The following is a 16941-nucleotide window of genomic DNA, read 5'->3' on the forward strand; positions in this document are numbered from 1 at the left end:
GACTTCTGCACAACAGAACTGATGGTCCCAACCCCATTTATAAGGCAAGAAATCCCACTTATTAAACCTGACAGGGCACACCTGTGAAGTGAAAACCATTTCAGGTGGCTACCTCTTGAAGCTCATCAAGAGAATGCCAAGAGTGTGCAAAGCAGGAATCAAAGCAAAAGGTGGCTACTTTGAAGAACCTAGAATATAAGACATATTTTCAGTTGTTTCACACTTTTAAGTATATAATTCCACATGTGTTAATTCATAGTTTAAAATTTGTTCAAAGTTCAAAGTTTGAAAATACAGAAAACTCTTTGAATGAGAAGGTGTGTCCAAACTTTTGGTCTGTACTATAAATTATAAATTTAGTTTTTTATAATTTAAAATATAATATATACACTGAAAATATATAGCTGTTACAGATGGGAAATGTGATCTACATATTATTGGTTGGTGATAGAGATGAGCAAGTACTATTCGAAACTCCCGTTTCGAACAGCACACACCCATAGGAATGAATGGACGCAGCCGGCACGCAGGGGTCTAAGCGGCTGGCCACCGGCAAAGTCTGCGTGCCAGCCGCTTCCATTCACTCCTATGGGTGCGTGCTATTTGAAACGGCCGTTTTGAATAGTACTCGCTCATCTCTAGTTGTAGACGTAAGCCTAGAAAATAATACTTTAGTAATGGTCAGAACTATACATGTGGATGGTATCAGTAGTAATACTTCATATTGACATGTCTGTATTCTTTTTCCAGGAAATAATGTACATGGAGGTAAGTAAAAATCTGACTTTTGCTAACCATATTTACTAACAAAACTAGATTTGTATACAGATGTCCAAAACATGTTGGCAATCCGGAAGCTACTATTGTACAGGACCTTAATAGATATGTTGAAGCATCCTTAGTATTTCTTTCTTTGGAAAAAGTCTAAGACATGTCAGAACATAGGTGCAAGAATATCTGTAAAGATAATGGATAAGAATGGAGGAAACCCCTCTTATACGACTAAAGACCACATCAACTGCAACATGAAGGAGGTGATATATTGTGTAACATGCACCTATAAGTAAACATACATGGGGCATACAAAAACAAAGGGATGTCAGTAGAGATGAGCGAACAGTAAAATATTCGATGTTCAAAATTCTTTCCAAATAGCATCTCAATATTCGAACGAATATCGAACCTCATTATAGTCTATGGGAGAAATGCTTCGTTTCAGGGGATCCCACCATTCGACTCAGGAGGGTCACCAAGTCCACTCTCACACCTCAGCAAATGATGCCAACACCTCTAAAATGCAACTGAGACAGCAGGGGGAAGCATGTCTGGGGGCATCTAACACACCAAAGACCCTCTATTACCCCACTATCACAGCCTTACAACTACACACTTTCCACATTCAAAAAACCCTCTATCAAAGTGGGAAAATACCTGGAAACCTTCCTTACTCCCCAATTGGATGGACAGAAACCCAAATTTTAAGCTAAAGAAACATTACCAACCACCCCTTTAAATCACGTTGCCCATGACAACCACACATGGAATAGACAATGGGAAATCCTTCAGTCCCCACTCTGAACTGTCATTGTCGATGTGTGTGTGTGATGTGGTAAGACCTTCCAAAATTCACTTTTATGGCCCTTAAAGTGAGCCTGGATGAATGTAGTTGAGGCTGGGACCGGGTCGCGAACTGTAGTGGCCTGCTTTGTCTCCCCCACCCAATATTCCTGGCAGGAGTGCTGAAACACCACCCTCCTCCTCCTCCGCCATTGAATCGACCCCAGCTACTGGCGTGGGGAGACGTCAGCAGGCCGCGCTGAAGCTCATCAGCTTGGGGGACAGACAGCACACTGCCTCCGAGGTCAGGGATGCCATCCTGGCTGAGATGGCAATGTGTTTTTCCCTGCTACACCTGGGGCCAGGCATGTTTGTCTTGTGTGATAATGGCAGGAACCTGGTAGCGGCTCTGGAGCTTGCCAGCCTCCAACACGTTCCATGCCTGGCCCACTTCTAACTTAGTGGTGCAACGTTTTTTGAAAACACACCCCAATGTACACAAGCTACTGGTGAAAGTGCGACGCTTGTGCGCCCACTTTCGCAAGTGTACAGGAGCCGCTGCTAGCCTCCGAAGCCTCCAGAAATGCCTCCATCTGCCAGAACACTGGCTGATGTGCGACGTCCCCACCCCCTGGAACTTGACGTACCACATGTTGAGTAGAGTGTGTGAGCAGCAGAGACCTTTGATGGAGTACCATGTCCAAAACCCAAGGGTTCCTCAGAGTCAGCTCCCGCAGTTTCTGCACCATGAGTTTCCATGGGTGGCAGACTTATGTGAAATCCTTTCCCATCCATTCCACTGGACACAAAACATTAGCATGCGCTCATCACAACTCCGGATATTGCAGCTGCGTTAAGCAGGGTGCAGGGTACAACGCAGACCAGGCCCAAGCTGTGGTTATGTGCGGTTTTCAGTAAGGGAACAGTGAGCAATTGGAAGAGGAGTTGGTGGACGACGAGGCCACCAACCCGACATGAACAAGGGTGATGTCTAGGGGCGAAAGCAGTGTAGATGTGCAGGCAAACTAATCAACAAAAAAGGTGTCTAGAAACAGAGGCATAAACTGGGGTGATGTCTAGGGGCAAAAGCAGTGTAGATGTGGAGGGAAGCTAAATCAATAAAAAAGGTGACTAGAAGCAGAGGCATAAACTGGGGTGATGTCTAGGGGCGAAAGCAGTGTAGATGTGGAGGGAAGCTAAATCAACAAAAAAGGTGGCTAGAAGCAGAGGCATAAACTGGGGTGATGTCTAGGGGTGAAAGCAGTGTATATGTGGAGGGAAGCTAAATCAACAAAAAAGGTGGCTAGAAGCAGAGGCATAAACTAGGGTGATGTCTAGGGGTGAAAGCAGTGTAGATGTGGAGGGAAGCTAAGCAGCATAAACGGTGGGTAGAGGCAAAGGCATGCAAAACTCTACCCTGTTTCAAGACTTACTCCTAGGTCTGGGACACATTAATGGCCCCCCCCTGGCCAAATTACCGCCACTGAGGGGCCTAGTGTCACCAGGAGGGACAAGTATAGGCGCATGTTGTGGGAGTACCTGGCCGACCCCAGCTTTGTCTTCTCTGAACCCTCTGTGCCCTACACTTATTTTCTCTTCTCTTTTGCTGAAATACACAAATCTTTTGAAGTTCCTTTGGGATCTCAGAGGAGGTGGCCTCAGTGCTGAAAAACACATCTGATGCACCTTGGCGTCTTGCATTAAGAGAAGCCTCGAGCAACCAAGTGTAGCCAGCTAGCATAGCATCGAGCATGGCTAAATGCAGAGAAAAGTTGTACCACTTCCAGAGATGGTAACTTCAGTGCTGCAGTTGGCAATGAACGGTGTAACGGGATTAGCTCAGGGATCGCTGTCTTTTTGGTACAAAATGAAAGTTCAATCCAGCCAAGTGTGGTGCAAGGATTTAACCCCACATATCCCAAAACCTGGAGTAGCTGAATGGAGTAGAGACACCAATACTCCCTGCTCCAGCAGGCAGACCTTTACCAGGGTTTGGTAAGACCCACCAGCCAGGAGCGCAGCTTTGCTCAGCTGCACCTAGATTGTGTATGACAGGAACCTGAGAGAAATGTATACTCCTCCTACTTTTACCCTGGTCCTGTCACAACGGTCACCCCAGACGTTCGGATTGTCCTTCATTAAAGTTTCCTTATACTTTAGGAGATAAACTTGTGAGGGTGAAAGGTTGAGATATCGCATCAACAATCACAATCCTTAACTGTACTTGTGTGACTGTGAAGAATGCCACCAGTTGCCCTTGGAAATAGGTAGGCACGAGCGACCTGAGTATCAAATATATTTTTAGTGTATCACACCGTATTGAGGGGAAGTGGTTCAACAGAGGGAGAAAAGGACCTGAAAAGAGATCCTGCGAGGGCGGAGAAGTAATGGCTGCAGTTGTACTACATTTATATAGCAGTTTTCAGTGTTCTAGTACCAGTGTCCGTTGCTTGTACTGCTTGAGTTATTGGTTGAAATAATGTCACAGAAATAAATGAAAATAGACCCTTAAAAATTGGATTGAGCGGATATAGCCTGAGTGAATTTCTGGGTCTCCCACTTAGCTTTAGGGGGTAGACCCTTAAAAATGGGATTGAGCTGATATAGCCTGACTGAATTTCTGGGTCTCTCACCTAGGTTTTGGGGTTACACACCGTGAAAAACTGAAAAGAGTGGACATAGCCTGACTGAAATTCTGTCTTTCCCACCTAGGTTTTGGGGTTACACACTGTGAACAACTGTATTGAGCAGACATAGCCTGACTGAAATTCTGTCTCTCCCACCTAGGTTTTGGGGTTACACACCCTAGGTATCTGGATTGACCAGACATAGCCTGACCTAATTGCTCTGTATCCTTGTTTTGGGGTTACACAGCCTGAAAAGCTGCTTTGCATGTACATAGCAAGAAGTAACTGCAGTGGATTGCTGCAATTTTTCACGAACAAACAAAATTCAAGTTTTTTTTAAGCTATACGAACTTGTAAATGCAGTGGATTGCTGCTTTTTTTCAGCCCCCCCCCCCCCCCACAAAAAAATAATAAAAAAAAAATTCAAGGCTTTTTCCAGCTATCTGAACTTGTAATTGCTGTGGATTCTGGCTATTCTGTGTGCGGACAGCCAAAAATAAACGCTGTTTCTCCGCTATATATGAAGTTGTATCTGTTGTGTATCCCTGTTTTCCACCGTCCGGTGAAAGCTGGACTGATGTCCCTACAGTGTATAGCTCTGAGAAGAGCTGTTGGTTTTCTTCTTTAGTTCTTGCCTGCCTATCTGAAGCTAATCGCTATCTATCCCTCAGCAGATATGTTTCTCTCCCTATATCTGACAGCCAAAATGGCGAATAGGGCAGCGGCCGTTCTTATGAATGGGAGGTCACATGTTTTTGGCAGCCAATGGGTTTTTTAAAAAAATTTTCACTGCCTCCGTTGTCGTAGTTCCCGTCCCACCTCCTCTGCACAGTTATTGGTGCAAAAAACGCGCCAGGGAAGGTGGGAGGGGACACAAATTTTTACTGCGTATGCGGCCTTGTGTTAGATTGTGAACAAATACATCGAACGCCATGATATTCGATCGCATACCTATTCGATCGAACGGCGTTCGCTCATCTCTAGATGTCAGTACTATGGCTTGGAAAAGGTTAACCCCAATTGTCAAGGGGTAAATTTTATGTACAAAATGTTAAGGTCAGAAAAATGGCGGTTATTTAATTGAGATTCCCTTGTGCCAATAGATATAAACAGTGGGATTGAATTATTTGCTTTTTAAATATAAGTGAAAACTACAAGTATCAGCAGAACTGTATGTTCTGTATAATATTGGTTTTAATGAAATATTACATATAATTTCTTGGTTGTAATAAGTCATCATTCCCATTGTATGAATTGATTTATTACTTTGTAATGTTTAATTTTGTCTGTACTTTAACCCTATGGTTTGCAAGGTCCTGAGAAATATGTTGGCACTATATAAATAAAATAAATTATTTATTATTATTAATATAGTTAGCGAGGATAAAAAAAATCCAGCATGATAAATATAATATATACTGGAGAAGCCCTTAGGTGTATAAATCTCATATACTGCCAGTGCATTTTACAGTCACAGATTCTAGCAAACTGTTGCAATTTTGAAAATCACAGAATGTCAATTATACCTACGGAAACGCCGGCGGTTTCTCTATAGATGGAATTGAAGAAGAAAGTCCACAAAGGAAACTTCTGCAAACTTTCTGTGAAAAGTGGTGCAGGAAAATTGGCAATGAGTTGCTGCTGCGTTTTTTCCCCACGGTACTTTTATGCTGCAGAACACTACATGGGGCATTATCCTAAGGGTGCATTCACACGATGCATTTTGACTCGTAATCTGGCACGTCTACGCCGCGGGGGCTTTTGCAGACCGTATATGCTCCCATTGATTTCAATGGGAGCCGGGATCGTATACGCGGCGCTATTTTGCGGCCGTGATTTTGCGGCCGTGCAAAATAGCGCCGCGTATACGATCCCGGCTCCCATTGAAATCAATGGGAGCATATACGGCCCGCAAAAGCTCCCGCGGCATAGACGTGCCAGATTACGAGTCAAAATACATTGTGTGAATGCACCCTTAGGGTGCATTCAGACTACGTAACGCCGGGCGTGTATGAGAGCCGTACACGCCGGCATTACGGCAGACTGCCGAACACTTCCCATTCACTTCAATGGGAGCGCTCGTAAACGCCGCTGTTACGAGCGCTCCCATTGAAGTGAATGGGAAGTGTTCGGCAGTCTGCCGTAATGCCGGCGTGTACGGCTCTCATACACGCCCGGCGTTACGTAGTCTGAATGCACCCTTAGGCTGCATGCACATGGAGTTACGCCGGGCTTGTAAAAATACTCATTCACAGCCGTACACGCGAGCGCTGCGGACGGCTCCTGAACACTTCCCATTCACTTCAATGGGAGCGCTCGTAACGCCGGCGTTACGAGCACTCCCATTGAAGTGAATGGGAAGTGTTTGGGAGCCGTCGGCAGCGCTCGCGTGTACGCCTGTGAATGAGTATTTTTACAAGCCCGGCGTAACTCCATGTGCATGCAGCCTTAAAGGGATTTTCCCATGAACATAACCATTTGTGAAGTTACAGACAATTAGCCAAAAAAAAAGTAAAACGTTTTTTGCAAATATAATTTTTAGAGTTTTAAAGATTTTCTCTAATCATCTTAGAGATGACAGTCTTTAGTACAGATAGGTTGCCAATGGATACAACCAAGAATGCAGGAACTTTCTATGGTCTGGAACTTATCAGGAGCCCAGCCATGATTTCCTTATTGTGGATAGGTTATCAGGCAGGGACATTACATGTATGAGAAGATAAACTGATCACAGTAAGGAGATCAGGGCTAGGTTTCTGGCAAGTGCCAGACCATAGAAACAACCCTTATCTGCAGGTGATATTGGAGGTCGAATTCATCATTCCCTCAATGCCAGAAAAGTTGAGTCATTTATTGAGATGGCATACACTATAATCTACAGTATAATGCCTATGCAGCGGTGTGTGGTTCCTATATTCTAAGGATAGGTTATCAGTATTAGATTAGCGGGGGCTGACACTTGGTGCTCCACTTTAAAAAAAATCATTTTCACTAAACACCTTAATAAAAGTCTTTTCAACTTTACAATGACCAATGCTTTCTCAATTTTATAAGTAGTTTAAGTACAGTAATATTCTACTTTATTCAGGTTATGTTTGGTATTTTACTCTATTTTGACATTGTCTTCTTCATTTATAGGGGGCACGTTTAACGCAACTAGTAAGTAGAAGTTCCTTTGCATTTATAGGATACATATTCATACATTTGATTGCTTGCCAGTCCCTCTTCACCTAGTTGGTAGAAGTAATATGTCCAATGAGTCCTTATATTCCAACTGCCTTGTTCTACAAGTGCAGATAGGACAGATATTTGAGGTGCATTAGTATTGAGCACAAACAGAAGATAAGATAAGATAAGATATTCCTTTAATAGTCCCACAATGGGGAAATTTCAGTGATACAGTTTCATAGATGGTACAGTAGTATATAGCAGGAGAGAAACACATACAAGCTCATGGCAGAGAAATCCTAGGAATCAGAGCAACTAAAAAAGAAAGAAACACAGACACACTGCAGGATCATTTAGTTCTCTGTGCGGATTGATGTTAATAATAATAATAATAATAATAATAATAATAATAATACAGCCGACTTGGTTGTAGGACACGAGGAGGGGGGTCACAGCATGTAGATATAACAAGCAGAAATTTTGCAGAGGTGGGGGACATAGTCAGCTATTATGATAACATGTGGTAGTTCTTGGTAGGTAGTGAGATCTCCTGCTCACAGCTGATAGTTCGGTATCTTGCATCAGCACTATTGTCCTTTTAACCACACAAAAAATGCCCCAAATGTCCTTTGTCACAAGCCCTCCTCCTCCTTACCACAGTGTTCTACTGCCCCAAGGAAGTCAGAGACCATCCAGGTATACATGGTGCTGCTCTCTTGCCAAGCTTCCATAACTCCTGGGGTAGGTAGGTGATTGTAGGTTCCCAGGTTGTAGCAGAGTCCCACGTGTCCACAGTAATAAAAAGAAAGAAATACCAGTCAGCTGTAGCATCTTCACACATCAGCAATTGACGCCAAAAATCATCTCCTTGAAGAAGAAGTCCACACTTCCATGTTGGTTTTCCTCCATGCCGCATGGAGAGCCATGCTGTCCTAGCTGGGGGGATGGTAACAGGCACATGTGGAAACCAGCTGAACCAGGTCTTGTCATTGTCCATGCTTTACAATGGAAAACAAAAGGAACAAAATACTCCACAGGGTCTTCCGTTCGATTTATAGTTGCTAATTCATAGTGCTAGATTGCTTGGTTACCGGATTTTTGAAGATACAGTCCTATGAAAAAGTTTGGGCACCCCTATTAATCTTAATCATTTTTAGTTCTAAATATTTTGGTGTTTGCAACAGCCATTTCAGTTTGATCTATCTAATAACTGATGGACACAGTAATATTTCAGGATTGAAATGAGGTTTATTGTACTAACAGAAAATGCGCAATATGCATTAAACCAAAATTTGACCGGTGCAAAAGTATGGGCACCTCAACAGAAAAGTGACATTAATATTTAGTAGATCCTCCTTTTGCAAAGATAACAGCCTCTAGTTGCTTCCTGTAGCTTTTATTCAGTTCCTGGATCCTGGGTGAAGGTATTTTGGACCATTTCTTTCTACAAAACAATTCAAGTTCAGTTAAGTTTGATGGTCGCCGAACATGGACAGCCCGCTCTCAAATGATCTGAAAACAAAGATTGTTCAACATAGTTGTTCAGGGGAAGGATACAAAACGTTGTCTCAGAGATTTAACCTGTCAGTTTCCACTGTGAGGAACATAGTAAGGAAATGGAAGACCACAGGGACAGCTCTTGTTAAGCCCAGAAGTGGCAAGCCAAGAAAAATATCAGAAAGGCAGAGAAGAAGAATGGTGAGAACAGTCAAGGACAATCCACAGACCACCTCCAAAGAGCTGCAGCATCATCTTGCTGCAGATGGTGTCACTGTGCATCAGTCAGCAATACAGCGCACTTTGCACAAGGAGAAGCTGTATGGGAGAGTGATGAGAAAGAAGCCGTTTCTGCACGTACGCCACAAATAGAGTTGCCTGAGGTATGCAAAAGCACATTTGGACAAGCCAACTTCATTTTGGAAACAAAGATTGAGTTGTTTGGTTATAAAAAAAAAGGCGTTATGCATGGCGTCCAAAAAGAAACAGCATTCCAAGAAAAACACTTGCTACCCACTGTAAAATTTGGTGGAAGTTCCATCATGCTTTGGGGCTGTGTGGCCAATGCCGGCACCGGGAATCTTGTTAAAGTTGAGGGTCGCATGGATTCCACTCAGTATCAGCTGATTCTTGAGAATAATGTTCAAGAATCAGTGACGAAGTTGAAGTTACGCCGGGGATGGATATTTCAGCAAGACAATGATCCAAAACACTGCTCCAAATCAACTCAGGCATTCATGCAGAGGAACAATTACAATGTTCTGGAATGGCCATCCCAGTCCCCAGACCTGAATATCATTGAACATCTGTGGGATGATTTGAAGCGGGCTGTCCATGCTCGGCGACCATCTAACTTAACTGAACTTGAATTGTTTGTCCAAAATACCTTTATCCAGGATCCAGGAACTGATTAAAAGCTACAGGAAGCGATAGAGGCTGTTATCTGTGCAAAAGGAGGATCTACTAAATATTAATGTCACTTTTCTGTTGAGGTGCCCATACTTTTGCACCGGTCAAATTTTGGTTTAATGCATATTGCACATTTTCTGTTAGTACAATAAACCTCATTTCAATCCTGAAATATTACTGTGTCCATCAGTTATTAGATATATCAAACTGAAATGGCTGCTGCAAACACCAAAATATTTAGAACTAAAAATGATTAAGATTAATAGGGGTGTCCAAACTTTTTCATAGGACTGTACAGAGAAAAAGAGTGAAAAAGGAAAGAAAAGTTTGCTCCCAGCTTGGAGCACTGCATCAAGGCAGCCAAGCCCCTCAGGGGGGCGGCGCCAAAAAGAACTTCATTATCATGAAAGTTGGAGGACATTAGAAATGACCAAACCAGTTCATTACACATTTTCCCTTAAATTTTCTAGTTCAGGTTAATTCAACATTTTGGGATTTTCCAACCAGACCCCAGAGTATACTAATTGTATGCTCAGGGGAGGTGTGGAAAAACAATAAACAGCCATACTCATCTTCTTTCACTTCTTCTGAGCTCCCTTGCAATGTTTGGTATTTGTTCTTGGACTTCTTCTGGCCTTCTCTAGCCTTTGGGATGATGTTGGAAGTACCATGGCACTTGCTGACACCTGTGACTGGGTTTCACCAGTTGCATGGGGTGCGTCAATATCACCCGGGAGGCCAGAAGATGCAGGATAGGAATTAATACTGCACACATCATGAGGGTGCTCAGGAGACGTGACCGAAAATGATTTTGAATGTTTATTTTTCCACACGTCCCTCAGGGCCTCCAATTATTATACTCTGGGGCATGAAGCAACCCCAAAGTATAATAGTGAGGTATTTCCCGTCTCTACTGGATACTCTGTATTATCATCTTCAACAGAAAGGCCCAAACTCTTTAGGATATTGAATAGTGAACTAGACGTTTGTATATGGTTTCACTGGGTTTCTGTACAAAATAAATTGTGAATTTTATAAAGTACATTCAATATATAGGACTGTATACAATATATCTACAGTATATGTAACTGTAATAAGCTCAAAAGATGTCACACTGTTTGTACATGGCATGCATAGACTTATATATCTGTTTTTTTTGTTTTTTCTTTACAGCATTTTGCTCAACATGTAACAGGAATGCTACGTGTAAAAAGGATTTAGTTGACTACACCTGTGTCTGTAAAGTAGGCTTCACGGGTGATGGATTTTCATGTTATGATATTGATGAATGTACCCAATGGCCATATCCATGCAGCTTCTATGGTTACTGTGTTAACACTTACGGCTCATTCTACTGTAACTGTCCTCCAGGCTACACGCGGAATGGTACAAGTTGTTTTGATATAAATGAATGCTTAGAACCCGGCCTAAACAATTGCGATGCTCATGCAGTATGTTTCAATACCTATGGATCCTATTCATGCTATTGCCCAGAAGGGTATTATGGAGATGGATATACATGTGAGATAAATGAATGTTTGGAAGATGTTTGTGGAATCAGTAGAGAGTGCATCAAAATCCCTGGGTCCCATATCTGCTCTGATCCATGCTTCAACTACACCACGCTGAATGAGCCCACCAGGAGCACATCATATAACAACTACTATTACTATTATGGACGTTATGACTATTATCTAACTGGATGGTATCGGTTTACGGGCAGTGGTGGAACCAAGCTGGCAGAGTATTGTCCCTCTGTAGGTAGTTGCTACACTAGAAGCCCCATGTGGTTGAAAGGAACACATCCAGACCCTTCAGATGGAATTGTGAATCGTAAAATTTGTACTGCTGATAATGGGGTTTGCTGTGGATGGACATCAGAAGTGAAGATTAAGTCGTGTCCTGGAGGATTTTACATATATAGATTCAGTCCACCTCCTGTCATATATTCTGGATATTGCACAGGTAAGAAAAGAAAACTAACATACAATCACACTTATAAAGTCAATGTATATCTAACCATAGCCTTTGTAACAATTGGGAGTAGTTTAGCATCAAAGGTTAGTGGTTTTCCTGGACTCAACAAAGGTGTTGGTGGCGCTGGGTGCCAAATAAACAGCAGATCAGGTAATGTGATCCAAAATAAGTGGCTTTATTGATCTTATTACAAGAACAAAAAATAACAAACAGCCTAGCCCACACACAGGGCCATAGCTCACTTCTTGAACCCTGACTAATTTATTGAGGGCAAGATACTCTACTGAGGTTTCTTCTCACCAGTCTGGCTCACACTGAGCTTAACCAAGTCCCTTCTGGATTCCAGTTCTCTTGGGACAGACCACCTGTCTAACTGTTCCATGTTCTACCTGCTCCTGCAGGTCACCAGCAGCACTCCCTCTCTGGAGTTGGGCTCCTTCTGGAATCCAGACTTCTTGGGAAAGACCTTCTGTCTGTCTCCAACTGGTCCACAGTGCACCTGCTCCTGCAGGTCACCAGCAGCACTCTCCTGCTGTGTGCTCTCCCTCTGGAGCGTGCTCTCTCTACAGCGCCCTCTAGGTTCACACCATCACACCATATATAAATAAATGTTAAGGGATTGCCATGGCCATAATGGTTTTCTGCTGTGACTGAGCTGTTGGCTTATTAACACTACAGTATCTGCAAAAAGCAAAGATTAGCTACATTACTTATTCAACATCATTATCATAAAATAATAACATTATGGGATATGTCAACAGCAGATAATACCCTCACTGACAATTTCTGGGTAGCAAAAAATAATTCTTTTTTTTTTTTTAGATCCAGCAACTGTTCCCGATTTTTGTTCATGTGCTGATAATGAAGAATGTAGAAAAGTTAATGGACGTTATGGCTGCTACTGCAAAGATAATGGCGGCCCCTCAGGTATGTTTAAAAGAATGACACGTTAACATGTAAATATACTTTATTTTTTTTTCATGAATTAATATTTCAAATGAAAGGAAGAAACTCTGCGATATACTTCAATAAAGAAAATAAGTATTACTCCAGACATAAGTAGTGTCTGCTTACAATGCAGGGGGGAGGAGAAGGATATAGCTAGAGATATGAGACCATCTACTGCATTAAATAAGTCATTCTGTCAGGTTGGATAGTAATTCTTGTGAGCCTAGCTTGTGAAATAGAACTGTCTCTCTATAGTGCAGATGTCCCTCTCCATTGAAGAGCCCTCCTCTTCCTTCTCCCCTGCCTCTCCAAAGATCTCTATTGTACAGATTTGTTCACTGGCAGAAGAAGGCAAATAAGTGATGAAATAGTCCATATACTTATATACCTTAACCTTTTTGATCTAAAATGTTTGTTATTGTGTGTGTTTTTTGGCCCAGGGGAGGATACAAACCTAAAAAACAATGTTATTTACCTCTCCCTGGGCTCCTGCACACTCCCTGCTGATGTCGGCCATCTTCAACGATGGACTAGACATCATCTGACCCTGATTAATAATAATGACGCTGGCCTTGGCCACATGATGTCACCAAGTAGGCCGAAAGCCTGCCAGAGCGTAGGAGAAGTAACAGTGTTTTTTATGTTTCCTCACCTCTCCTAGCCCTCCGATCATTATACTTGGGGGTCTGAAAAGACCCCCCCCCCTCCCTGAGTATAATGATAATGTTTGTGGGGTCCACGACCTTAGTTACCGATCCCAGCTCCTACTCCACAGAAGAAGAAGCGCCAAAGGCTATAAGCAGCAGACAGGATTGGTAAGTAAACAGGGGGCATTACCTGCTGGAGTTACTCTCTGCTGTCTCTACTGTCCCCCCTACCGTCCCTGCTGTCAAGGTGGAAACATTATGGTTTGGGGGTGTTTCTCTGCTAAGGGCACAGGACTACTTTACTGAAACAATGGGACAATGGATGGAGCCATGTACTGTAAAATCCTGAGTGACAATCTTCTTCCCTCTGCCAGGACGTTAAAAATGGGTCATGGCTGGGTCTTCCAGCAGGACAGTGACCCAAAACATACAGCCAAGGCAGCAAAGGAGTGGCTCAAAAAGAAGCCCATTAGGGTAAGTTCACACATAATTTTTTGGTCAGGATTTTGAGCCCATATCCGCCTCAAAATCCTGACAAAAAAAGATGGCTCCCTTTGATTTCAATGGGAGCCGCTCAGAAGCGAGGTGCTCATTCTTCAGGCTGAGTCGCCTTGCGATTCAGTCTGAAGACACTCCCCTCCTCCAGACTAGGCTCACTGTTAAAATTAACCTACCTTTAAAGGGATTCAATTATTAAAATGGCATTTTTTTCTCCCTAACACGTAGGAATAGCCTTAAAAAAAGGCTATTTGTCGCCTGCCTTAAGATGTCTTCTCCGCGCCGCCGTTCGATAGAAATACCAGTTTTCTTCTGTATGAAAATAAGTTCTCTCGCAGCACTGGGGATGTCCCCAATGCTGCAAGAGAAATCTCTAGCGCTCCCTCTATCTTCACTTGGAACGGCCTCTCTCTGCGTCTTATTCCGGCACTCGTTTCAAACTTCTAGGCATGCGCAGTCAGCTCTGACGTCGGGCCTTGGGCAGAGCCGACTGCGCATACCCACGGACATTTTCTTGTGGCCGCTTACACCAGCTTACTGTGTAAGTGACCATAGGAAAATTGCTGCGGGCATGCGCAGTGGGCTCTGTCCGAGGCCCGACGGCAGAGCCAACAGCGCATGCCTAGAAGTTTGAAGCCAGCGCCGGAAGAAGACGCAGGGAGAGGCCGTTCCAAGCAACGATAGAGGGGGCTCTGGAGATTTCTCTTGCAGCATTGGGGATATTCCCAGTGCTGTTTGAGCGCTGGGGACCGCCTCCAGTGCTGCGAGAGAACTCCTTTGCATACAGAAAACCGGGATTTCTACTGAACGGTGGCACGGAGAAGACATCTAAATGTAGGAGATGAATAGCCTTTCTTAAGGCTATTCCTACGTGCTAGGGAGAAAAAAATAATAATTTTAATGATTGAATCCCTTTAAAATTATAGACTATTCATGTCTTTGTCAGTGGGCAAACTTACAAAATCAGCAAGGGCTAATAAAATAGGCAAAAAGAAAAAAGCTTTAAAAATATTAACTGAACCCCAGTGTCTTATAGGAGTTTGTTCAAAGAAGTCCAGTTGTTGACATCATCAGTACTAATATTGTAGCATTCTCTTTTGCAGCCTTAGAAGACATCCGCCCAGTGCTTTCTTGTGGTACTCAGGAAATAAAAGCTTCCTTCCAGAAATGTGATCTGGAAAAATTCCATCTTGATATTAAAAACATACATTTAATAAACCGGCATTGCACAGGATTTGCTGATTTTAACACGACAAACATTATATCTGTAGTATCTATCTTGAAGAGCGGAGTCTGTGGAAATGAGCTGGTGGTATGTAAAAATGAGCAAAATGTTGATCCTTAGCTTTGTTATAATGTTTATCATGTACCCTATGGTTAAAAACTAGACCCACAACAGGTCTTGAGGCCAAAACTCAAGTACATATCGAACTTCCGTGTCTGCTAACATTGCTGCATCCTTGTGAAGATCATCTCCACTCATAACAATAGAGAGGAGGCCAATGTGCAATAGGCGCCTTCTTTCTAGGAGCCTGATAGCATTGTTTGGGCTGTGTTTATAATCTAACATTATCTATAGAAAATGTACAGAGATCTGAAAATATAGTTCCACATTTTAAATGTCCCTTGCAACCTACTGGATACGCTTATGTGATATGGCTCTGTAATATTTCCAAAATTTGTAGTATATAAAATGGACTCCATTAGGGAGACAAAGGAGTCTATATTTTTAGAATATGGGATTTGCAAATGGTTTTGCTGAATTCACAGGTAATTCCTAAATAATCTGTATTCATGAGTCCCCTTAAAAAAAAACTAAGAAAAAGGAAATAGTAAACCCCAAAATTAATAGCAATATTGTTCTTTTTTTGTACAGAACAATGGCAAATATGTTGTCTTGAAAAACACCATTTTCCTATCCCTGGATACCAACTCATCATTTGGTGGAGCAGATGTACTAGCTATTAATTTCTCTTGTGTATATCCACTAGACATGCAGTTGTCACTTGATACAGCTCTGAAGCCACTGGCAAAGTAAGACATAGAAATCATGCAATATGAATATAATCCCTTACATTGTAAGCATTGGTATGAATATTAGACTGTCATGGTTGTGTCAATGTCCGACGATGCCCGGCAACAAGCAATGGTTATGGGGACAGACTCTGGATGGCCCAGACAAGCCACCAGCAAAGAGGATCATTTGATCTGCCAACAAGCATGAGCAGTTCCTGCAGTGCCATTACTAGCACCAACCACTACCCTTTTGCCAGATTTGTTGTCAATTGAGTGTTTATGGGACCAGGTAGGACACCAGCTTCAGAAACCTATACGAGAGCAGGATCTAAACATACGGTATATGAGTAATTGTGCCGTGAGTTACCATATGGAACCTATATGCCTCAATTCCTAATTGTATCTCATCTATACAACTAACTGTATTTCTGGCATTGAAGAATTTCTGCAATATGCAGTGAATGCCACACTTTAAATATAATATTTCTTGTACATTGTTCTATACAGTAGGTTTTAGGAATTGTATTGTGTGATATTGCTGTGCAATCTTTTATATATGCTGTCCCAACCCATAAATAAACATGTAACCCAGGTTATATAAAACATAAACATATAAGGGGTACAGGGGTACAGGAGTATTGCCCAAGTGTCTAAAGAGTGCAAATGACCCCTCTACTAAGTTAAACAAACACCTGTTTTATACATGACTTGTTCTTAAAGAGGACCTTTCACCATATCCGGGCACAGGCAGTGTTATATACTGCCAGAAAGCGCACTGTCGGCTTTCCCGATCTGTGCCCGGTGTAAAGAGCTTACGGTGCCGGTACCGTAGTGCTCTATGGTCAGAAGGGCGTTTCTGACCATTAGCCAGAGACGTCCTTCTGCCTCGCGGCGCCAATCGCGCTGTGCTGTGGAGCGGGGAGGAACGCCCCCCTACCGCTCCTGATAATACTCGTCTATGGACGAGCTGTGTGAGCAGAGGGAGGGGGCGTTCCTCACCGCTCAACAGCACAGCGCGATTGGCGCCGCGAGGCAGAAGGACATCTCTGGCTAATGGTCAGAAACGCCCTTCTGACCATAGAGCACTACGGTACCGG

General features: G+C 42.9%; 1 protein-coding gene across 1 annotated transcript in view; it reads left to right on the forward strand.

Annotated features, from left to right (window-relative positions):
- LOC142217243 (uromodulin-like) overlaps positions 1-16941 on the forward strand; it is a 78567-nt gene that overhangs the window by 53668 nt on the left and 7958 nt on the right. Inside the window, exons 10-13 of the mRNA XM_075285437.1 lie at positions 10932-11723; positions 12558-12662; positions 14932-15140; positions 15705-15862. Coding sequence (XP_075141538.1) covers positions 10932-11723; positions 12558-12662; positions 14932-15140; positions 15705-15862 — 1264 coding nt within the window. The remainder of the gene's footprint in view (positions 1-10931; positions 11724-12557; positions 12663-14931; positions 15141-15704; positions 15863-16941) is intronic.

This window comes from Leptodactylus fuscus, chromosome 8 (assembly GCF_031893055.1).
Source record: "Leptodactylus fuscus isolate aLepFus1 chromosome 8, aLepFus1.hap2, whole genome shotgun sequence".
Classification (NCBI taxonomy): Eukaryota; Metazoa; Chordata; class Amphibia; order Anura; family Leptodactylidae; genus Leptodactylus; species Leptodactylus fuscus.